The sequence below is a fragment of the Canis lupus genome, chromosome 6 (assembly GCF_011100685.1).
Source record: "Canis lupus familiaris isolate Mischka breed German Shepherd chromosome 6, alternate assembly UU_Cfam_GSD_1.0, whole genome shotgun sequence".
Classification (NCBI taxonomy): domain Eukaryota; kingdom Metazoa; phylum Chordata; class Mammalia; order Carnivora; family Canidae; genus Canis; species Canis lupus.
In genome coordinates, this window is record NC_049227.1 from 76,495,154 (window position 1) to 76,519,636 (window position 24,483).

A 24,483-nucleotide genomic window follows, 5' to 3' on the forward strand; every position below is an offset into this window, starting at 1 on the left:
ATAAATAATAAATAAATAAAAAGGATTGATTAGTATAGTCTCCTGATGAACTGGCCCCTTTATCATTACGGAATGACTTTATTATGTTTAACTTTGAACTTAATTTTCCTGATATAAATATAGTCACTCTAGCTTTCATTTAAACACTGTGAGATAGCTCCTTTTTTATCCTTTCATATTTAATATTTCTGTGTCTTTAATTTAAAGAGATTTTTTTTATAGACTACACGTGATGTCTTGCCTTTTATCCTTTATCCTTGTCTTTAATCTGACAAATTCTGCCTTTTAATTGAAGCATTTATACCCTTTTTAATTAATGCAATTACTGATATTTTAAGGCTTAAGTCTGCCATTTTGTTATTTGCTGTTTATTCCCTTGGTTTCTCATTCCTCTGTTTCTTTTTTCTTTCCTTTCTGCGGGTTATTCAGATTTTTTTAAGCTCAATTTTTATTTATTTATGATTCATAATTTTTTATTTTTTTCTAATTTTTGAGTATATAATTTTGTATAATTTTCTTAGCAGTTGCTATGGATATTAAAACATACCTATCTATTGGATTCAATGTCATTACCACTTAAAGTGAAGTAGAGAAACCTTATTAATTTAGGTCCCTTTACTCTCCCCACTTTGTATACTTAACTTACTTATTTCTTCTACATACATTGTGCACCTTATCAAGTGTTAATTTTTGCTTCAACTATAAAATATGAGATAAAAAATTTTATTATGCTTCTATTTTTATCCATTCTATTGTTTTTCTTTCACCATTATTTGAATTTTTGTTCCTTTATAGGTAAAAGGGCAAGGTTTTATTTCTCTCTGGCTCTTTATAAGATTTTCTTCTCTATCCTTAGTTTTCAGAAGTTTAATTATGACATATCTTGGTGGAGATATTTTAGGGTTTATCATATTTGGAGGTCATGTTGCCTCTTGGATGTCTAAATTTATGTCTTTTACCAATTTGGGAAAGTTTACAACCAATACATCTTCAAATACTTTTTTTCAAATGCTCTATTTCTTTTCTGAGACTCTAATGATAAAAATATTAGATTTTTTTGGTTAGTTTTGCATAAATTCTTGAAGTTCTGTTCATTTTTGTCATCCATTATTCTCTTTGTTGTTCAGATTGAGTAAATTTGAATCATTTGTTTTCCAGCTCACTTACTCTATTCTCTGCCATTTTCACTCTACTATTAAGTCTATTCAGCAAGATTTTTATTTTGGTCATTAAATTCTTCAGTTAGATAATTTCTGTTTTTTAATAACTTTTCTTTGCTGAGATTTTCTATTTTTTTCATTTGTGTCAAGAGATTATGTAATTGTTTATTGAAGCATTTTTGTAATGCCTGCTTCAATTCCTTGTCAGATTATTCCAACATCTGATTCATTGTAGTAATGGTGTCAGATAATTGTCATTTCTCATTGATTGTTGTTTTCCTGGCTCTTGACAGAGCGGTATAATACCATCTTTTTATCTTACAAATACATAATAATACCATTGGTATATATAATTATCGATTGTATCTTGGACATTTTGGTTATTATTCTAGGAGACTCTTGAACCTGTAAGAATCTTCTACTTTTTTTTTTTAAGATTTTATTTATTTATTCATGAGAGAGGCAGAGAGAGAGATGGAGAGAGAATGGCAGACATAGGCAGAGGGAGAAGCAGGCTCAGTGCGGGGAGCCTGATGCGGGACTTGATCCCAGGACCCCAGGATCACACCCTGAGCTGAAGGCAAATGTTCAACCACTGAGCCACCCAGGTGCCCCAAGAATCTTCTACTTTTACCAGGCACTTATCCTGTTTAGATTTAGCATGTAGAGTCTGGCTTACTTTTATGGGCTTCAGTTACAATGACAGTTTCCTAATTCCTTGTAATGTTAATGCTACTCTGGTCTGCTTTATTCTTCTGGCACCGCTGGGCTATTGCTCAAATCCTACTAGTGACATCTGTCAGAGTGGAAGTGCCTTTCTGGGCTCCCTAATGTTACTGAGTTACTTACTGGGAAGGCACAGAAACTACTGGGTCTGGGTCTCCTTATGCCACTGAGTGGAAGGTCACAGGGTTTCAAAGCCACCGTTGTTACCACTAGATAGGTCTGTGTGCTAGAGAAAGTAGGACTGGGTGGCGGGGCCTCATCGATCTGCTACTGTAGGTGGATTAAACTGCCTGTAAACTGGGAGTTTAGAATAAAGGTTAGGGCTTTCTCCAAGATATCTACTTAGGCTTCTCCTGTCCCACTCCTGTGGATTAGGAGAGCAGGCTTTTCTTGATGATGATGATGATGAATGTTTTTTGACAGTGCCAGTTTACAGTTTTCTCTGGTGCTCAGTCTAGGGATATATGGATAAAAAGAAATACTCAAAAGAGACTGTCTATCCGGGCAGCCCAGGTGGCTCATCAGTTTAGCGCCTCCTTCAGCCCAGGGTGTGATCCTGGAGACCCAGGATTGAGTCCCACGTCGGGCTCCCTGCATGGAGCCTGCTTCTCCCTCTGCCTGTGTCTCTGCCTCTGTGTCTCTCATAAATAAATAAATAAAATCTTAAAAAAAAAAAAAAAAAAAAAAGATACTGTCTATCCTCAATTACTGAAGTCCCAGCCAGTTTGCCTTCTTTTAAGCCCTCATAATCCTTTCGCCATGGTCCATTGAATAATTTTCAGGGTATTCAGTTGCATTTAGAAAGAAAGAACAGGAAAAAAAATGAGTCCATGAGTTCGTGACATCTGTTTTAAAATAAAAAAATTGTTCTTCCGTTCTTCCTTCCTCTCTCCCTTCATTTCCTCCTTCCTCACATCTTTCAGTTAGTTCTCTTTCTCTTTCTTTGTGTTTCTCTATTTATTTCTCTTCTCTTCCCCCTCTCTTTCTTTCTTTCAGCCAGATTCCTATGTGCACTTTTATTTTAAAAGTTAAGTAATTATTTTCTTCACTTTTCTGAAATATGTGTTAAATATCTCCCAAGTTCTAGGCACTATACTGTGTGTTGTTGATATAATGGTAAATAAGACAGGTATCTTGCTCTTTAAAGAGCTGATGATATAATTTAAAATTTTTCTCTGGATGTGTCTAGATGCAGATCTCATTTAAATGATTGTATAGTACACTGTAAGACATTTTAATATGTGGTCACATGTTTTTACTATCTTGAAAAGTATAACCAATTAAGGCTTTGATTATTTTTCCTTTCAATCATTTAGATTTCTTTCTTAGAACAACTTTTCATTCTTAGGAGGGACTTCCATTTTTTATTTCTATACATTTGCCATTATTCTCCTTCATCTTTTTTTTTGTTTTAGTCATATTTCCTTTGTATTCATGGATGTTCTATATTTGTTCTTCCAATATCTTATATTTTTACAATGTCAATTCTTCTTTTACTGATCCCAGTGAAGATTTTGTCTGCTTTTAAGTTTCTTTAATACCTTTCTTCATCAATGTTCATTTTTATTTCTTCCTTTTGCTTTTTGAAAGAAAAATGCTGTTTTTTCCTTATTGTTTACTTTGCATCTATTTCATAGATATTCATCTTCTTGTGATTATTAAAAATTTCATACAGCTATCTAAATTTTTCTGGTTTCTACATTCAATATTTTCCAAAAGAATAATCTTCCTTTCCAGGGTAATTTTTTACATTGTTGTTATTCTGTGATTCCATATCATTTAAAAATATACATATTTTGTTTACCTATTACTGAATACATTCAGGAAATAAAAGAAAGCCCATGTGGTTGGAATAAAGAGAGTAAGGGAATAGAGTATGTGATGAAGCTGAAGGAATGGATACAAGTTAGACTCTGCAAGGTCCTATAAACTACAGTGAGGCTTTTGTCTTTCTTAAATGAACAGTGAAAAGCCATGGAATCATTTTAAAATGAAAGGTTTCAGAACACCATGTAGGAAAACAACTTATAGGAGTATTTGGGAGTCTTAAAATCTTTGCAGAGAAGATGATTTGGGAATAGATTCAAAACATATTCAGAAGGTAAAATTAAGTAGCCTTGAGATTATGGTGGACATAAAAGGAAAAGGAGAAGAAGATATGAAAAATCACTCCTAGGTTTGTGTCTTTTTCAACTTGGATAGTTAATAACATATAACATTTAGACCAAAAAAGAAAAAAAGAAAAAAACAGTGGAAGAAGCTCCGGTTTGGGGCTGTATCAAGCAGATGTTTGGATATATGGAGAGAGGTGTGGGTTAGAGGTATCAATTTGTGAGATATCTAATTATAGGAATAACTGATGCTGTGGGTGTAATGAGGTTGTTCATGGATAAGTATATTTGGAAGAAGACTTCAAATAGTATTCAGAAATTTTAATATGTAATGGCTGGAAAGAGCAAGTTGTACATATAAAAGCATAACCAGAGAGATGGAGAAAGATCAGAAGAGTATTATATTATGATAGCCAAAAAATTAGAAGATTTTTAAAAGAAAGAAATAATCAACAGTATTGATTCTTGCTAGGAACTTAAATTAAAAAGAGCATTACAAAAACTTCCTAGTGGATTTAACAAGTAGTAAGCAGAATTCTAAGATGGTCCCATGATCATCATACCCCCAAATGCTCAAGTCCTGCATAATACCCTTCAGATGTGGGTAGGATCTATGACTTGCTTTTAGGAAACAGAATATGGATAAGGTAATGGTGCAGGTAGGGCCCCAAATCAATTAACTGTGAATTAAACAAAAGTAGATTTTCTTTTATTTCTGTCCCTTAAAAGATGGACAGCGCCTTCCCTGAGGACAGAGTCTCCTTGTTGGCTCAATGAAGTGAGCAGCCATATTGAGAATGAACATATAGCAAGGAACTGTAGGAGGCCTCTAACACAAAAAGTGGCCTCTAGCTAGAAGTCAGCAAAAAGCAGGGCTTTTGGTTATACAACCGTAAGGAAACAAATTCTTCCTACAGCCTGAGTAAGCTCAGAAACTGATGCTTCCTCAATTGAGCTCATGATGAGACTTCTACCTGGTAAGATCCTGAAGCGGAGAAGCTGGCTAAACCCACCCTGGACTACCAACCCATAGAAACTGCAAGGTAATAAACGAGTGCTGTCTTAGCCAATAAGTTTGCAGAATTTGTTACATGGCAATAGAAAACAAATAATAGCAACACAAGCGATTATTGGTGGTCTGAATGAAAGCTGTTTCAGTGGAGTGGCTGGGGAGGATCCAGATTGCATGGGTTTGGAGGAGTGAATGGGAGATAAATAGATGGAATGAGTATAGAGGACTCTTACAGAGGCTTACCTAGGAGTAAAACAAGAATGTACTGCTGTAGCTGAATGGGGCTGTGATCTGGAGGACAGAATTTATATATTTGTTTGCTTAATGGGACAGAACTTGAGCATGTTTCAAAGTCTGTCTTGTAGGAAGCAATTTATTTTTACTGAAAGTTTGCTTGACTATGCTCGGCGTAGAAGAGCAAGATATAATTCACATGACATAATTGGTTAAGAGTTATGTCTGGCGACCTAAGGTTGATCTTCACATTGAAAATACTGCAGAAAAGTATAAAAAATTGTAAAAGAAAGCAGTATGAATTATGCTACCTAGCAAAATTTTCTGTATGTGATATGTCCCAATGAAACAGGCCTCTCCTTGCATCTAAAGGAGTCAAGCTCTACTATTCCTTCCAATTCTCGGTAAAGAGAAGCCTGTACCATTTGGCTTTCTATGATGGTTTTCTAAGGTGGCAGCTTTCCATGGCAATTGACCCAGCAAGTCTTGGTCAAGATCCCATATGGAATTTGTAGAATAACAGAGAAAGAGCTATGCCATTGTGTGAGAAAATTACTACCTACCATTGGATTACTACCTAACACTGCTGCAAGAATTTCAGATTTATGTCATTTTTGTACAACCTGTTGCTTGCTACGCAGTATTGTTTTTTAAAAATAGTGGTAGTACTTTCTATTAATTTCTATTTCTGTGATCAGAAACATGCTCATTATCCTCACACAAGATTCTTAGTTTGGAATAAGGAGAACAAGTGAAAAGGAAGAGGGAGGAAAGAAAAGAAAACCTGCTATGTCCAAGGTTCTATATCAAGTAATGACTACAGGTGTACCTCGTTTTATTGCACTTCACAGTATTGTGCTTCACAGATAATTGAGTTTTTACAAATTAAAGGTTAATATGGAGCTGGTCTATCTGTGTCATCTTTCAAACAGCATTTTCACTTTACGTCACTTTATGTCTTTCTGTCACATTTTGGTAATTCTTGCGAAATTTCAAACTTTTTCATTACTATATATCTGTCCTGGTTGTCTGAGACCAGTGCTGTCTCCTGTTGCTATTGGGATTGTTTTGGGGAGCCACAAATTGTGTCCATGTAGGATAGCAAATTTAATCCATAAGTGTATGTGTTTTGACTGTTCCACCAACCACCATCTCTCACCCTCTTCTCAGGCCTCCCTATTCCCCGAGACACAACAATATCGAAAGTAGGTCAGTTAATAACCCTATCATGGCCTGTGAGTGTTTAAGTGAAAAGAAGAGTCATATGGCTCTCATTTTAAGGCAAAAGCTAGAAATAGTTAAGCTCAATGAAGAAGGTATGTCAAAAGCCAAGACAGGCTGAAAGCTAGGCCTCTGGTGCCAAGTGGTTAGGTAGGTTGTAAATGTAAAGGAAAAGTTCTTGAAGGAAATTAAAAGTGCTATTCCAGTGAACACATGAATGATAAGAAAGAGAGGGCAGCCCGGGTGGCTCAGCGGTTTAGCGCCGCCTTCAGCCCAGGGCCTGATCCTGGAGACCCCGGGGTCAAGTCCCGCGTCGGGCTCCCTGCATGGAGCCTGCTTCTCCCTCTGCCTGTGTCTCTCTGCTTCTCTCTCTCTCTCTCTCTCTCTCTCTCTCTGTGTCTTTCATGAATAAATAAATAAAATATTTTAAAAAATGATAATAAATCTCTCTCTAAAAAAAAAGAGAGAGAGAGAAATACCCTTATTGCTGATATGGGTAAAGTTTTCATGGTCTGGCTAGATCAAATCAGCACCAACATTCCTTTAAGCCAAAGCCTAATCCAGAGCAAGGCCCTAACTCTCTTCAATTCTGTAAAGGCTCAGAGAGGTGAGGAAGCTGCAGAAGAAAAGTCTGAAGCTACCAGAGGTTGGTACGTGAGGCTTAAGGCAAGAAGCTGTCTTCATAACATACAAGTGCAAGGTGAAGCAACAAGTGCTGATGTGGAACCATAGCAAGGTACCCAGAGGATCTAGGTAAGATAATTCATGAAGGTGGCTGCACTAAACAACAGACTTTTAATGTGGATGAAACAGCCTTCTTTTATTTTTTTTAAAGATGTTATTTATTTGAGAGAGCGAGCGTAGGGGAAGGAACAGAGGGAGAGGGACAAGCAGACTCCATGCTGAGTGCAGAGGCCAATACAGGGCTCCATCTCAGGACCCCGAGATCATGACCTGAGCTGAAATCAGGAGTCAGATGCTCAACCAAATGAGCCACCCAGGAGCCCCTGAAATAGCCTCCTATTGGAAGAAGATGCCATCTAGGACTTTCCTAGCTAGAGGGGGAAGTCAATGCCAGGCTTCAAAGCTTCAAAGGACAGTTAACTCTCGTTAGGGACTAATGCAGCTGGTGACTTTAAGTTCATATCAATGCTCAATGACCGTCCCAAAAATCCTAGAGCCCTTAAGAATTATGCTAAATCTACTCTGCCTATGCTCTATAAATGGAACAAAGCCTGGTGACAGCATATCCATTTATAGCACCGTTTACTGGGTATTTTAAGCCCACTGTTGAGAACTACTGCTTAGAAAAAAATTCCTTTCAAAATATGACTGCTCATTGACCATGCACCTGGTCACCGAAGAGCTCTGATGAAGATGTACAACGAGATTCATGTTGTCTCAATGTCCGCTAACACAACATTCATGCTGTAGTCCATGGATTGCAGAATCATTTAGCTTTTTAAGTTTTATTACTTAGAAAATACGTTTTGTAAGATTATAGCTGCCATAGGTAGTGATTTCTCTAATGGATGTGGGCGAAGTCCATTGAAAACCTCTGGAGACGTTTCAACATTCTAGATGCCACTAAGAACATTTGTGATTCAAGGGAAGAGGTCAAAGTGTCACCTTTAACGGGAGTTTGGAAGCAGTTCATTTGAGCCCTCATGGATGATTTTGAGGGCTCCAAGACTTCAATGAAGGAAGTAACTGCAGATGTGGTGGGAGCAGCAAGAGCCCTAGAATTAGAAATGGCACTTGAAAAAAAAAAATTAAAAAAAAAAAAAAAAAAGAAATGGCACTTGAAGATGTGCTGAATTGCTGCAATCTCATGATCACACCTTAACAGATAAGAAGTTGCTTCTTACGGATGAGCCAGGAGAGTGGCTTTCTGAGATGGAATCTACTCCTGGTGAGGACGCTGTGGAGATGGTTAAAATGACAATGGAGCATTGAGAATATCACATAAAGTTAGTTGATAAAGCAGCAGCAGGGTTTGAGAGGACTGACTGCAATTTGGGAAAGAGTTCTACTGTGGGTAAAATGCTAGCAAACAGCATCATATGCTACAGAGAAACCGTTCGTGAAAAGAAAAGTCAATTAATGTGGCAACATTTCGTGTTGCCTTATTTTAAGAAATTGCCGTGGCCGCCCCAACCTTCAGCCACCACCCCTCTGACCAGTCAGCAGGCATCAACACCGAGGCCAGATCATCCACCAGCAAAAAGATAACAATTCACTGAAAGCTGAGGTGACAGTTTGCATTTTTTAGCCATAAAGGATTTTTTTTTTTACTAGGGTATGTACATCACTTTGTTAAACATAACATTGTCGACTGACTACACTTTCTAGTGGTCATATGCACTAGGAAACAAAAAAAAAAAATCATTTGACTAATTTTATGGTGCTATTTGCTTCATGGCAATTCCATTGTCTGGAATATCTCCAAGGTATGCCTCTATAAATATTTAACTTTCATTCTCAACGCAACCCTATAAGGTAGACTCTATCATTATCCTCATTTTTCAGATAAGTAAATGGAGTCTTGGATTAAAAAAGCAATACCCAGGTTCCTGCAGCTGGTCACATTAAGTGTCACATTAGAGAATAAACCCTTCTGTGTGACTCTGAAGCTAATGTCTTAATTAACTAACGTGATACGCAGCTTTCATTCCGAAAAAGAAGCTTCTTACTTAGGGAATTAACACTGGTCTGTAACAAGGCAAGAGGAACTGCTCATTATACTAACAAGGGATAATGAAGACCTCTCTGGAAGAGAATAACATTTTACAAGTTTCTTATTTCTCATTATGTCTTTCCATGTTCAATAGCTTAGTCAACCCAACTGACTTCCTGTAAGGATATTTGAAAACTTGCCCTGCCACCCTCCAGTTGATGACAACTTGTTTATTATAATACAAGCATCAGTCATTTTATGTACCTGACATGAAACAGTGGTAAGGCTTAACTCTGACGTATGCGGACCCTTATTAGTCTTTTGTCTCCATGATGATTTACCATTATCTGCAGTCAGTCATTTGCCTTAGGCTAGAGGTTTTCAAATTTGAGCTTGCATCAGAACGCCTGCAGGGTTCTTCTAAACACACAGATTCCTGCACCCAACTCTCAGAGGTTTTGATTCAGTAGATGTGGGTGGCAGCTCTTAAAATTTGCATTTCTAACAAGTTCCCAGATGCTGCTACTGTGGCTAGTCTGAAGACCACACTTTGAGAACCAATGACCCAGAACTCGGTTTAAAACCCTTTCCTGTAAAGAATCAGATAAATACTTTTGGCCTTGTGGGCCATATAGTCTCTGTCATAACTACTCAACTTTTCCTCCGTAGTGTGAAAGCAGATATACACAATACCTAATAAAATAAGAGATGAGTGTGTTTCAACAAAATTTTATTTACAGAAACAGGTGTCAGGCTGGATTTGTCAATGGACCCAGTGGTCAACCTCCATCCTAGACTAACTCAGAATTTTGCAAAATCACTATATATATACATACTAAATATCAGTTCTGAGAGAATCAATGATAGATTTATTCACCAAAATCCCTTATAAATTTTAAAATAAATTCTGAAGAAATATACCAGAGACTAAGTTAATTGCATTAAACCAGCATAGAGGAGAAACCACAGAGCTTCCCTACGAACCCAACCAAAAAGCAGAACTTTTGTGCACGAATCTGTATCCTATAGTTTTAGTTTTATGTTGCCCAGAACTCCATCTTCATTTTCAAATTTTAGTTTTAACTGGGAATTGTTTATAGTGTTAGAAGCAGTAAATCCATTAATTAAAAGAAAACCAACATTAAAAAAAAGAAAAAAAAATTAACACTATACTGAATGACACAGATGATAACCAATCAGGTTGTCTAAACTTTATAATAAAAACAAAATAGAATGAAAACACTCTACTTGCCATGAGTTGGCCCAACTTTCATGCACTTGCTCTTTACTCAGAACAGTGTACTTCAAAGTAATTTAAAATGCCAATATAATCCTAAAAGTCTATTAAGCTATATATGACAAAAAACCACTGCATTAGCTCTATCCTTACAAAATGTAAGTTTCTCTAAAAGGACAAAATTCACATACATTTTTGCCATGATAGAATGCGATTCAGTTCCTTGAAAATAATTATGTGCACATTGCAGGAGGAAAGTTAGTATTATTGGTCATCTTATAAACTTAAAATGCAAATACTGTGTCAAGTGTCTCCAACAATGCTACAGACCAGAAATATTAAAATAAAGTCCTCATAGACGATCACATATTCCAATATTGACTAATTTGCTGATGGAGTAAAATGACTTTATAGTAAGATAAATAGCTTCCATCTTTCAAAATGCTTTTCTAAATTTGATTAATCAAATGTTCCTTTTTGACTTATGGTTTTTTGTTTACCATTAGACATTTATTCTTTAGTCTAATGCAGTGGTTTTCAAAGAGTCCTCAGGTCAAAAAAAATATTGAAAGAGTCTCGTTAAATGAAAGTGGAACATAATGATTTTAAACACATTTCAAAAGTTTCTTCTATTTCAGACCTCCTCAGAAACATTAATATTTATGGTATGAAAACATGGTAGATTATGTAGCGTTTTCCAATCCTATTTGAACACGGAACTCAGTAGAACATCTTGAAGTACAAGAGAAACTTGTAAGAAAGTTGTAAGAAAACAATGTTCCTACTGTCTGAATCCAGGTATCATTTAATCATATTTTTTTAAAAAAATGTTCAATTTAATTCAACAAATATTTATTAAGTACTTCTGTCATTTGACTAATCACTTAAAAGTCAATCCTTTATTTTAAATGTTACTCACCAAAATCTATCTAGAACATATCTTAGTCCTATTAAACATACTTACACTCTTCTTCAGGCCTCTTCCGAAGTGCTGCACGAACTTCTTTACAAGGACTTCTCTGATATTGTGGGGGATTCCTTCCCCTTATTAGGTTCTCCATCCTATAAGAGAGAACAAAAAATAAATTTTAATACCAAAATCTTGATACATTTTGGCTCTTTACATCGTCTAAATCAAGAGTCAATAATTCAAGTACCTACACAGGCTCAGTGGACAACACTATTCAGTATCTATAAAGAAATAAGACAGTAGGGAGTGGCAGTAGGGAATGTCGTAAACAGGGGAGGGCTTGACTCTTCCAGGAGTTCTAAATTAAAAAAAAAAAAAAATTAAAAACACCACATGGACAAAACTCATAAGCCCATTCTCCAATTAGAGATCGTTATGAACTGAATGTGTACGTTGAAGCCCTAATCCCCAGGTTAATAAAACATCTCACCTCCTAGCAACATTAGCCATGCTGACAACACTGAAATGCTAACAATGAGAAAATAGCAATAAATGAATCAAACGCAACTTGAGTTAGCATATTTTACAGCACATTCTTTGTCATATTTTTGGTTTCAGTGGACCTTACAGTTTTGTGCCACCAGCACGTAATCTACTCATTTTGATAACCCTATAAAACCACCGAGGGCAGTCAGAGATGCAAAAGGAAAGTTTTTTATCATTTAATATCTTTCCTTTTATATCTCTGCCTACCGACCATGTGAAATTGATTCCATATGTTTGTTTCCATATAATGAGTTAGAAAGCACTAGTAGGACTCCAGGAGAATTTTACTTATATGGTTGCTATTGGAATCGAATGCCTCCAAGTCAACCCCCACAGGAATTGTGGTGCCCAAAGCTTCATTCTAAGAATGCTCACAAGCAGACCTGCAAGAGATTACACGGCGGAGCCTGACTTGAATATGATGAGCCTAGGCTCTGCAATCAGATGGCCTAGGTTCAAACTCCCACTTTGTCTCTTAAAGCGTGATTTCAGAGAAAGATACCTACTTTTGTGCCTTCATTTTTAATCAGTAAATGAGGAAAGCATAAGCCCTCTCATAGGACTGCCATGAGGATCAAATATGTTAATACATGTAAAATGCTTTACATTGTGTTTATCACAATTCCAGGGCTCAACAAATGTAGTTATTATTTATCACAATTATCCCAAATAAAAATGAAATCATATACTAAAATTTAAATGTCCTGTATGTTAGGAAAAGTATGAAACCTCACCTTTATTCAATAAAGAAAAAGAACAGACAGTAATGATGAGGGAAGAAAATTCTGGCTAAATAAGTGTCCTGGTTGTTAGAAAAACACAAAACATCCAACCACATGAATTGCTAACTTTCAGAAATAAAGAACTCAATAAAGTATACTTCATTTTATCTAATAAGATTTAAGATTTACTTATGTTAATCTTTCACGGATACTAAGATGGATAAAAGTGGGTTGTTATCCTCATGAATTAACTAAAGTGCTACATAGTGTATGTTTCCTAGACAATTTAGAAGATATCTCAAAATCGTATAGTGCCCTTTGACCTTAGCAACTACAATAAATATATTTTATAATGTATTACCATTAATCATTTATTCCATTTTTGTCTTTACAATGACTTCCTGAAAGATCATTTTGAAGATGAGGAAACTAAGGCTCAGAAATGCTCAGTGACCTGCTCATGGCCACACATGAAATAAAAGGCTCAACAGAGATTTAATCAAGGTTCTCTGACTTGTCATCTTTTTCTAGTTGTTTCTTAATCTATCATTTCCATGAGTCTATTATTATTATAATTCCACTAGAAGACTGATACTTGAGGTTACCACTGTGTAATGAATAATGATGAAATTTTTCTTTTTTTTTTTTTTAAAGATGTATTTATTTGAAAAAGACAGTATGAGTAGGGGGAGGGGCAGAGGAAGAAGGAAAAAAAGAGAATCTCAAGCAGCCTTTTCTGCTGAGCTCTGAGCTGGTTGTGGGGCTCGATCTCACAACCCTGAGGTCATGACCTGAGCCAAAATCAAGAGTCGAAACGCTTAACTGACAGAGACACCCAAGCACCCCTAGTGAGATAATTCTTCTTAAAAAAATAATATTTATATTAATCTATGCCTATACATAGTATAACTGTTAGATATTTATATAAATATACTACACAAATATATATATTTGCATATAAGGTTATTTGCTAATTACATGTTGAGTTTTGACCATTTAGCTATTTGCACTGAAATGTCTCCTTCTATCAATGACGCTTCAGAAGGCAGCTATGCTCACTACACCACCAATGCTGCACCTATCAGTGATATTTTAAGTTTCTGAGAACCACCAAAGAGATAACTGGGGCCGAAGAAACTCACTATAAATTATATCTACAACACGCTAATAGATGCAAACAATTCAAAACAGCATTGAAAGTTCTTTTTTTCCCTGGAATGTTAAACGTTATGCACAGGAGAAAACACACTTTGAATTAACTTAAAATTTTGCAGAGCAATGTTCATGTTCAAACTATCACACAACCGTGAGTCTTCCATCTTCCCGAAATTACACTCCCAGCTGCTTGAACTCTTCCACCAGTGTGTCATCTATGATCTACAGTTTGCATTAAACGGTCAGACAAAAAGACCAAAAATGAAGTTTTGGAACACAGCCAGCACATAGCAAAGGAGCTATTGGCGCCACTTTCATACTTGGCAAGCGACCAGTGGGAGTGTGTTCACAGTGCCAGCAAGGAGAGATTAAGTGTGATGACCACGGGCAAGACAGATGCTCTGACAACTCACTGAAGAGCTCTGAAAAGAGCAACCTACACGTCAACTGGCGGGAAGAAGTGGAGGCAGACACATTAATATTAAGGAGCATGAGAAAGCAATCAGAGATTATGAGCAAAGGTGTCTAGAACTCTCTTATGGTGTTCCCCAAACCTAGGTCATAAAACCACCTGAGAGACTTTAAACGGTACAAATTCCCCCATTCCCAGTAGGAAAGATTCTCATTCAGCATGCTGGAGTCACAGCCACGCAGATGTATGTTTTTAACATTAATCAAGTATTTCTGAAGTAGCCTTATACTGATTCCGGATACTGCCATTTGGGGGCCTCTATCAATAAAAAAATATACGGGAGAGAGAAGTTCAGTGAGTTCATTCCAGGATATAGTTATTTGCTGATACAAAGGTGGAGAGAATGCAGTTAGGACAGGTACCATCAAAAATGAAAAGATTAGCCAAAGAGGGACCGTCAAAGGCTCGCCAAGTACTCTGGTGACCCACCAGATGAGCCACAGGGCTGCCCGCTGCTAATCTCGAGAGTGAAATGATTTCTTCCAACAAGGTTTGGCAGCTCATCTGGATGAGAGAACACGTTTGGATTAATTAATTAATCCAGAATCGTGGACTGGGTTGAGGGTATGACTAGTTAAGAAGGGAAGCAAAGCTCGGGTTTGAATATGGTTGAGTGAATTTACACTAGATGGAAGAGGAAGAGGGAGCATGACTGAGTCACTGGGGGACAAGAGTATTGAACTAAGAGAGTACAGCTATTAGGTATAAGAATCTCTAAAATGCCTATTATGCTCCAGGTGTGATGTTAGGTTCTTTATATATACAGTATCTACATCCTTCTTGTTTTATCCATGGTTAACCTGAGTTTCTGAAATGTCAAGTAACTTGCTTAGCATCATACAGAGAGTAAGTGCAAAACCCAGGATTTAAACCCAGATCTGTTTTATTCAAGAGCCCAGGCTTTTAGCTACTACATGAACTGTGTGGTAGAACTTTCTGTGGTGACGGAAATTTTCAACATCTGTGCTGTTTGATACAGGGGCTGCTATTCATACTCGGGTTATTTAGCATTTAAAATGTGGCTAGTGTGAATGAGGAACCACATTTGTGGTTTTTGAAAATTTCCTCAATTTATTTAAATTTCAGTTTCAATAGCCCCACGTGACTACTGCAGTAGACAGCACAGCATGCCTGGAAGTCCCCACTTAGCACTTGGCTGGTAAAGATACGATTCTCCACAGAAGAATTCTGGATTAGTCAACAAAAGCAGGGAAGTGAAGCTTTGGAAAAGGATTCCATATGAGGGTTTTCAGAGACAACTGAACAACTGAACTCCTCAGTGTAGAAGTGCTTCACAGTGACCCCCTCGGAGCCTGTTTGCAGAAAGACACTTTTTCGTACAACTACGGTTTTCAACCATGGAGCTCTGCCCCGAGTACAGCTAAGGGCCTTGAATATACACCTAAAACTCATTCCTGTCTCTGGGACTCTACGTAGAACGCTCCTATTGACTCAAATGAGTCCTCCTACTCGATCTGAATAATTCTTAATCACCCTTCCAGTCTTTGTCATCATATCACTTTTTAAGAAGGGATCACTGTGACACCTCCATCTAATGAGATCCCAAAATAAGGCTCCACCCTTCAGCCCAGAGTTTCCCATCCTAACAGTCATCACAAGTTGCAGTCATATATTAGTCTTTGAGAATTTCTACTTAATGTCTACCTTGCTCCTACCATCCCCCCATGAAGGCAGGGATTGATGCTGATTTTATTCTCCACTTTATTGGTGAAGCGAAGAAGTTGACATGGTGTTTGGCATTCACGAATTATCTGTTGTTTGAATGAATGAATAAACCTATCTTTGCTAATCGTGCCATGAAGGAAACCATACATTCTGGGATCACCAGGTGTGACCCAGGTGGTTGAGGTAGGGAGTGACCTTTCACTTACTGCTGTTGTTCCTTATCCCCAACTCATGTCCTCCCGTCTCAGTCATTCATTGGCAGCTCCTGACACCTTCTTAGGAAGCTACGCTGATAATCTCGAGAGTGAAATGATTTCTTCCAACAAAGTTTGGCAGCTCATCTGGATGAGAGAACTCATCGCTGCCAAGGCTACCAGATGTCGGAGAGCAGGGTGGACAGTCCCAGGTTCCACGTGCTGTAGGGCTTAGGGATGGGAGGAGATGACGAGGGAGCTGTTCTCTTCAGCTTGATGCTGCCCTGTGGGGACCTCCCTCAGCAGAACCACGTGCCTCAATTAGTGTGTGTGTGTTGGGGGGGGGAGGGTTAATCATGACACAAAAGAACTAGATTAAAAATTAAAATCTACTTGGTTTGCTTACAAGATACCAAACATACTGGGGCTAGTTTCTCCCTTCTCGTTGAGCTTATTACTATATTTGTGCCTTTGAGCACAACCCAAACTGGAAAAATGTAGAGCTTAATGGTGTACTCGATAAACAGACAACTTTAGATAAGCCACTAAATGACGACCAGCACACAAGCAATGCATTGAATATTTGTAAGCTCCTTTGTTTGAGCTCTGTATTCTCCCCAGGGCTGCTGAAAGAGGTTTTTTTTTTTTTTTTAATCAGTTACATAGATATAAAATAAATTATAAAGAGGAAATATCCTTGACTTAGTTTCTAAAAAAGTAAACATTTCCACGTTTCGATAATTATTTTTAATTAAGCCATCCTGAACAAATGCAGACGTCTAAAAAATATCACTTACTTTCTATTGAGCTTTTATTTAACTTGATTATAGGCAGAATTAGACACAACAGACTATATTCCTATAAATAAAAACAACCCTTTATATTTAAAATGGCAATCGACATGAGTGGAAGGCTTAGTAAGACATAGTAATATGGCCATTTGTTGCCTTCAAATCTAACAGTGAATGTACAAGGAGCATTTCTGTAAGAGTACGTAGCCATGTGATATCGACTGTGATCTGAAAATTCACTCAATAATGTTGTGCTGAAGAGGGTACTACCTTTTAATTCAGCCGAATCCAAAGATTAAAATCTATAATGTGACAAAGTTAAGTATCTTTTCTTGCCCCTCCATCTTCCATGGGATCCCTCGGCACAGTGCCTAGACTAAACACTCCATAAATACTTAACAAACGATTTAATAAATGGATGAATGAAGTCTGCTCCTTTCTAGCAGGAACATTTGGAAGACTTTTTTTCTCCCATTATGAATTTTAACCATTCCTGAAGGGGCTGTTTAAGTCCTAGTTCCACTCAGAAACAAATCCAACCACTTCATGTATACTCAGTGCTTGCCTTCTGAATTTTCCATATTATATCTATGACACGTTAGAAGAGTAACCAGCAATTTCCAAGCTGATATTAGTCTCCATTTCAGTTTTTGTGCCCTTTGTTCATATAGATTCTAAATCATTTAAGGACTTTGACACAGTGCACTGTGGTTGTCAAAATACTTTCCCATAATTTGTTTCATTCTCATGACAGTTCTGAAATAGATATAAGACATCACTATTTTATGGATGGGGCACCTGAAAGTCTGAGCAATTGAGTGACATATGCAAGATAACACAGAAGGGCAAGAGTTAGGATTTGAACTCCCTTCCTTTGACTCTCAAATCCCAGTCTTCATTTCAAAAGCCCCCATGCACAGAAAATGTTTATTCTTTTCTTTCCTCTAGTGTCTCATGTGGTAGGATTCATAAGAAGTGAGTCATAGATGTTTCAAAAAATCTTGAAATGTTGAATATTTCATGTAATTGTCACTTTGATTCATGCTTCTGTATGGCTAAGAAGTCAACAGAAAGAATTCATGGCAAAACAAAATAAATACAAATAATGGGTATTAAAAAATAAAACCGTGCTTAAGCTTGCATATGAAAAGAAGGAAGAATAAGATTGCTCTCATTTTTGGAAATAATGATTAGCAGTCTGTCTTGCCCAGAGGAAAAGAAAAAGGAATAAGGGCAGCATGCTGTGACCATCCATCCTCACAAAGTTCTAACGCCAAGTAACCCCAAGTGAAGCCAAGCTTCAGGATTCCTTATTTGGCTTAGAATTCAAGAGAAAAAGGAAAGTTGAAGAAGTCGTGGAAGTGCTCTTGCTTTATCACTGAACATTATTTTCATTTAGGTGAAGTTGAGCCTGGATTCAGCACAATGAACCAAACCCCAGACTGAAACTATGCTTGCATGTTGAGCAAACAACAGCCATTAAAAAGTCTCAAATGTTTGTAAAGATCCAATTTGAACTGCAAATGACAGTGCAAAAATAATCAATACCCAATTACCTCAGCCAAATGTGTTGAGATGATAGTTAATAAGGACAAACTAGAGCAAGACGATTGTGAAAAGAAATTACTTCTTAACTACACTTAAAACTGCTGGAAAAGAGAGGGAAATGTTTAACAAAACAGAAAGATAGGCAACGTACTGTTGAGTTGGAAAAGTATCACATGCCTGAGTTTTCAGAGCCAGTGATGACTTATCATAACTGCAGGAATTATCAATAGTTTCAGAGAGGGCAAACTTATTTTTATATTTCCTTGTCACATATTTAAGGGATGACAAATACTATAGTATATTGTTTTCATCTTTTTCCAAAGAAATGGAATTCAAAGTAGGTAGGTATTATTATAGACCTCTTACAAAGTCTAGAGCTTGGGGATCCCGGAGTGGCTCAGCAGTTTAGTGCCTGCCTTCGGCCAAGGACGTGATCCTGGAGTCCCAGGATTGAGTCCCAGCGTGGGCTCCCTGCATGGAGCCTGCTTCTCCCTTTGCCTGTGTCTCTGCCTTTCTGTGTCTCTCATGAATAAATAAAATCTTTAAAAAAAAAAAAGTCTAGAGCTTATCTTTTAGAAACAACAGATCAGAACTGGAATGTTAATGGTCTATGTAATTTACTCCATAGAGGTTGTAGCAGACAACTGTTCCATGAAAAATCAATGAAATTAATGGGAAGAGCATATGTAGGAATGGAAAAAAAAAAAAGTCAAGTTCCTCATAAATTCAGGAAGCACATTATTGACAAAATTCTAGTTTTTTAAATTTTATTTTATTTATTTATTCATGAGCGACACAGAGAGAGGCAGAGACACAGGCAGAGGGAGAAGCAGGCTCCCTGCAGGGAACCCAATGTGGGACTTGATGTCAGGACCCCGGGGTCACGACCTGAGCCAAGGGCAGATGCTCAACCACTGAGCCACCCAGGGGTCCCCAAAATTCTAGTTTTAAAATTATTTACTCCTCCCCTATTTAAGAAAAAAATTTCTGTGTTTTTTACCTATACACAAAATAATACTGGTATCGGAAGTCTGTTACCCACATGAAGGTATTTTTATTGACAAATTCAGTTGGTACAAGGAGTAGCAAGCTTTCTTAGTGAAAGTCCTTATAGAAATTAATGGTTACCTGTAAGATTTAGGAATATATTTATCACTGAAATTACAAAAGGATAATCAACTAAGTTCACTAGACTGAGTTTTTTTTTTTAAAGTCCCTTAAAACTACGTAAATTAAGTGGCTAAATTAATAAAAACATTCGCCTACAAAAATGAATGGCATTCATAGGATGACAAGAATGCAAAAAAGGAATAAGAAGAAATAAATCAATACATCCAAAATACTCAAAAGATGTATATTTTACTCTCAAGAGCAAAGACAGAGAGCTGGCAATGAGGAAGAAATAGATCAATTAAAAATGGTAAGAATTCTTAAAGAAGTCTTAATGTTGAATCAACATAATTATGCAAAGATGAAGTTGATACTAAAAAATACTCAAACAACAATGCTAGATTCCTGAATAAGATTATTACCACTCAGATTATGATACTATCACAAGTTATACCCGATTCATTCATCATTCTTAAAATTTAATAGCACATGGAAATTATTTATTTGAAGACTTGTATTTTGGATAAGATAAAATCCAGAAGTACAATTATCTGCCATCTAGAAATTATCAGCATTTAATACCTTCAAAGAAGCCAATAGTTTGACTTCTTTTTTTTTTTAAAGATTTTATTCGTTCACAAGAGACAGACAAAGAGAGGCAGAGACACAGGCAGAGGGAGAAGCAGGCTCCCTGTGGCCCACCCTGGCTCATTCCTTTTTTATATTCTCTTTTCTTCCCACCTGTGGTTTGACTTTAAAGGAAGATAAAAACACCTGAGTCAACGTTTATGAAATGAGAAGACAAATACCAGCAGAATACAGAGACATGTCTCTTTGGGAAAGCCTATGATTTTGCCCATGTCCCCAATATCCTCTGTCTCGGTCCTATTAAGCGTCCTGCACACACATCTTATCACCCCAGCCTCCACTCAACCTCCTTGAGGGCGGAAGTTATTTCATCTGTGAGGATCTACTACAATTCACAGAATACAACAGAAATTAAATACTCCTTTTTAAATGAATAAATGGTATTAGAAATAAATGGATGCCCCATGCAGCTCCAGTGCGATCTCTGGTCATACAACATCTTCACGTGTATTAGTTATTCCCCAGGAAGAGCCTGTGAGCTTCGCACCATACAGATGAAGACATGGAGGTTCATTTACCCAAGGTCAGCACAGAGCCAGACTCATGTCTGCATTTTCTGATTCCTGCTGATCTTTCCACCTCGGCTCAGCTGCCTAGATGAAGGCACGGCTCAGCTCATTTCCAGATTATTCCACTTTCACGTGGAGCCTTCTTAAGTCTCAGAGAAGGGTCTACTCTCCCATACGGTAGCTGTTCAGACGCAGAACAAAATGTGTGTGACAGCACTGTAACTATTTTGCAAGAAAAGCATGTATTCCTTTCTCAAAGTGACATGGGGAGCGTTGGCAAACATGAATAAATATTATTCTTTTCAAAATGTGCACACATATCTGACCATAAACTCTCATATGTAAATTAAATGACATCATAGTCTTTATAACGGCGGGATGTCAAGGCCAAGTTCTTCCCTGTAGTTCTCTGCCTTCAGTGTGTTCTGCATCCTATTCCTGATGGATGGCTTCTTTCTTTTTTTTTAAGATTTTATTTATTTAATCATGAGAGTCAGAGAGAGAGAGAGAGAGAGAGGCAGAGACACAGGCAGAGGGAGAAGCAGCTCCCTGCGGGGAGCCCGATGAGGGACTCGATCCCAGGACCCCGGGGTCATGCCCTGAGCTGACAGTAGATGCTCAACCCCTGAGCCACCCAGGTGTCCCCGATGGATCTCTTCCGATTGCAGTTGTGGCCCACAGGCCCCTGCTTCACAGTCACTGAACTGAGATTTCTGAACGTTAGGACAATGTCCTCCCAGCAATTTCTCTAGAATTGTTGCACATGGTGCAGAGTCACAGAAGATACTCCAATTTTTCTTTAAATGAATGAACTGTGAAAATTAATGGAGTCTTGTTTGAGGGTGATGATTCTTATCGATGACAAAAGCAGATACCGTCATAACCAGAACCATATTTATGATTTCTAGGATGTTGTAAAGCATAAACGCTTTCAATCTCTTTGTATCTTATACTAAAATGAATTAAAAACAGGAACATGTGGTATGTTTTACTAAGAAAGAGGAGTCAAGATGACTCATCTAGGAAGATAGATTTCTGGGAAAAACCCAGTTATGTTCCTATTTGAGGCTCAGTGAGTACCTGAACAGCCTGAACTACTCAGATGGACATCACATAATTATGTGCTAATTCTAGGAGCATTTAAAAAATCCTTCTGCTTTTTCTAAAAATTTATGGGATCACAGGGAAGGATCACATCACATGGTGCATGGCTATCTCACCTCGAAATCCCTCACTGGGCATTTCATCCATGGTATCCTTCCCCTACCCAGCCAGAGGGGTTTGCTTTCCTTGGGCTCCTTTAGTTTATCTTCTGTTGGCTTCTTTTGTGGGTACGTAAATATATTATCCATTAAACGAATAGGACAGCGCATATTCATAGCGCCTGTGGTACAACCGTTGCTCCCCTTAGGGTCTATTTTCAATTCGGCAGCCAGGGTGTCTTTTTAAATCCGGAGTCAGCTCTTGCACTGCTCTGCTCCCAGGACTCTGAAGACTTCCAGTTTACTCAATGCAAAAGCCAAAGTCCTTACAATGGCCCAGGAAACCTTTGTGTCATGCTGCCTCAACATCCCCTCACAGGCCTTTCTTCCCCTCGTAGTCAACCCACTTGACTATATACAGTAGGCTCCTGCCTGAGGCCTTTGGTCCAGCAGTGTCCTCCAGAACCTTCCTTCACCTTGGTCAAGTCTCTATTTGGGTTACTATCTCAAGGATGTGCAGCCTGACCACCACATTCACTACCATACTTTGAGCAGCTCTCCCAATATTTCACTGCGGTACCAATACTTTTGACCATTCTTGACCAATGCTTTTGACCATTCTTCCCCTGTTGTAATTTTATTTTTCCATAGCGCCTAGCAACTTCCAAAATAATCTCTTAATCTACTTATTTGTAGAATACATTGCTAAAAAAAAAAAAAAAAAAAAAAGAATCCATTGCTTATTGACTGTAAAGTCCATAGGTGCTTTGAAAAGAACATATATTATCCAAATAATTGCTGATATTTATTTTTCCTTCTATATTAATTGGTGAGAAATGCATGAATACTTCCCTAACATGCTGGTGAATTTGCCTATTTCTCTTTATACTTCTATGCGTTTTTTTGTTGTTTTTTTATATAGTTTGAATCTATATTATTGAGTATATAGAAGCTGTAACATCCTCATGAATTGAACCTTCTATCATTTTGTAATGATCCTAAGATCTAATAAGGCTGTTTCCTGACAATCTGTTTATCTGATAATAATATAGTTGCAAAAGCTCTCATGGGTAGCATCACATGGAATATCATCTTCCATACTTGTTACTAAATTTTTTTTGGATCTAAGAAACATGTTAAGTTATGTTTCTTGGAAAGAAAATATTGTTGTAAAACTTAAATCTAGCTTTCTAAAAAATTCATTTTTTATTTTATGTTTTTATATTTATTATTATTTAAAGATTTTATTTATTTATTCATGAGAGACACAGAGAGAGAGGCAGAGACACAGGCAGAGGGAGAAGCAGGCTCCATGCAGGAGGCCCGACATGGGACTCAATCCTGGAGTCCCTCGACTCGACTTGGGCCGAAGACGTAGATGCTCAACCACTCAGCCCAGGCATCCCTAAAATAATTGTTTTTAAAAAACCAGAACATTATATTTGCATTTATCTGATTTTACTGATCATAATTTGGATTTATTTCTGTAATTTTATATTGTGCTTTCTATTTATACAGAGTTTCTATTTCCCTTCCCTCTTTCAAATTAAAGTTTTTTTCCCGTTTTCATCTTATTTTTGTCTACTACTTTGGAAATTATGATTTCTATCTATGTTTAGATACAGCCATATACTTAATATTTGTTTTACCATTCTTTAATCATCTCAAAAACATTCTACCTTTGGTAAGTATCGTTCTTCCCGAAGCTCATCCTTTAAAATGGTCTGTGAAGTCAATCAAGAGATTTTAAATTTATCATTTGTTCATGTACATTATGTACCTCTTCTTCAGAGATAGCTCTATCAGATGAAGAATGAAATGTTGAACGATAACTTATAGCTCATTAAAAGTGTAATTTCCAATGGAGAAATCAGTTATGATTTTAACTACTCTTCTTTGGGAGGTAATCTTTCCTTCCCGTCTAGCTGATTTTAACATCTTGGTATTGTCATTTTTTAGTTGTACTATGATACTGTCTATTTGCAAATTTCTTTTTATGTTGGGTTTGATTTTTGATTTGGGATGTGCTGTCTTTTAGTGATTCTAAAAAAATCATTCATTGTATCTTGTTTTTTCTCTTTTTTATAACTGTTTAAATGTAAGTTAGGGCTTTGCACCCTATCCTCAATGTCCCTTAGCTTCTTCTTGTGCTGGGAATTCCCTCTTTGCCCCACTAACCCTCCTTCCTCCACTCTGTTCTTTGTCCTGGTGCACTAACCTCTATGTCACGCATCAACAAAGTTCCCTTGCCTTTGAATCCAGGTCTGTGTGACCAGTGGAAGATACTTCGTGGGAAACTCACTGGGGCAGGAGGGAGGTGGGGCGTTTATTTTCCCTACTGCATTCTTCTACAAAAGTCTGCAGCTCCTCTCAGATGATGCATTGCTATAGCTGCAAGGACAGCTCTCTCAAGATTCTCAAAACCTGTCCTTTTCCATCCTACTGTAGACACAGGGGTGAAGATGGCTCTTTGCTGTTGTCAGCCCCAGGATACTTCATCATACCATGTTGGTTTCTTTAATTCTGCCAAACGTGTTTTTCATAAATCCACCTGATTATTTTTATAGACTCCTGTTCTCTATTCACCTTTTTCTTATTTCTTAAAACACATA

General features: G+C 37.3%; 1 protein-coding gene across 8 annotated transcripts in view; it reads right to left on the bottom strand.

Moving 5' to 3' along the window:
* Positions 1-24,483, bottom strand: part of LRRC7 (leucine rich repeat containing 7) — a 492,235-nt gene that overhangs the window by 374,468 nt on the left and 93,284 nt on the right. For all 8 annotated transcript variants that reach the window (XR_005361438.1, XM_038541686.1, XM_038541687.1 and 5 more), the window contains one exon: positions 11,343-11,440. Coding sequence is in view for 6 of the 8 variants with exons in the window: in XM_038541686.1 (XP_038397614.1) it covers positions 11,343-11,440 (98 nt within the window). In the remaining 2 variants the exon portion in view is untranslated. Of the gene's footprint in view, positions 1-11,342; positions 11,441-24,483 lie in introns of those variants that run through there.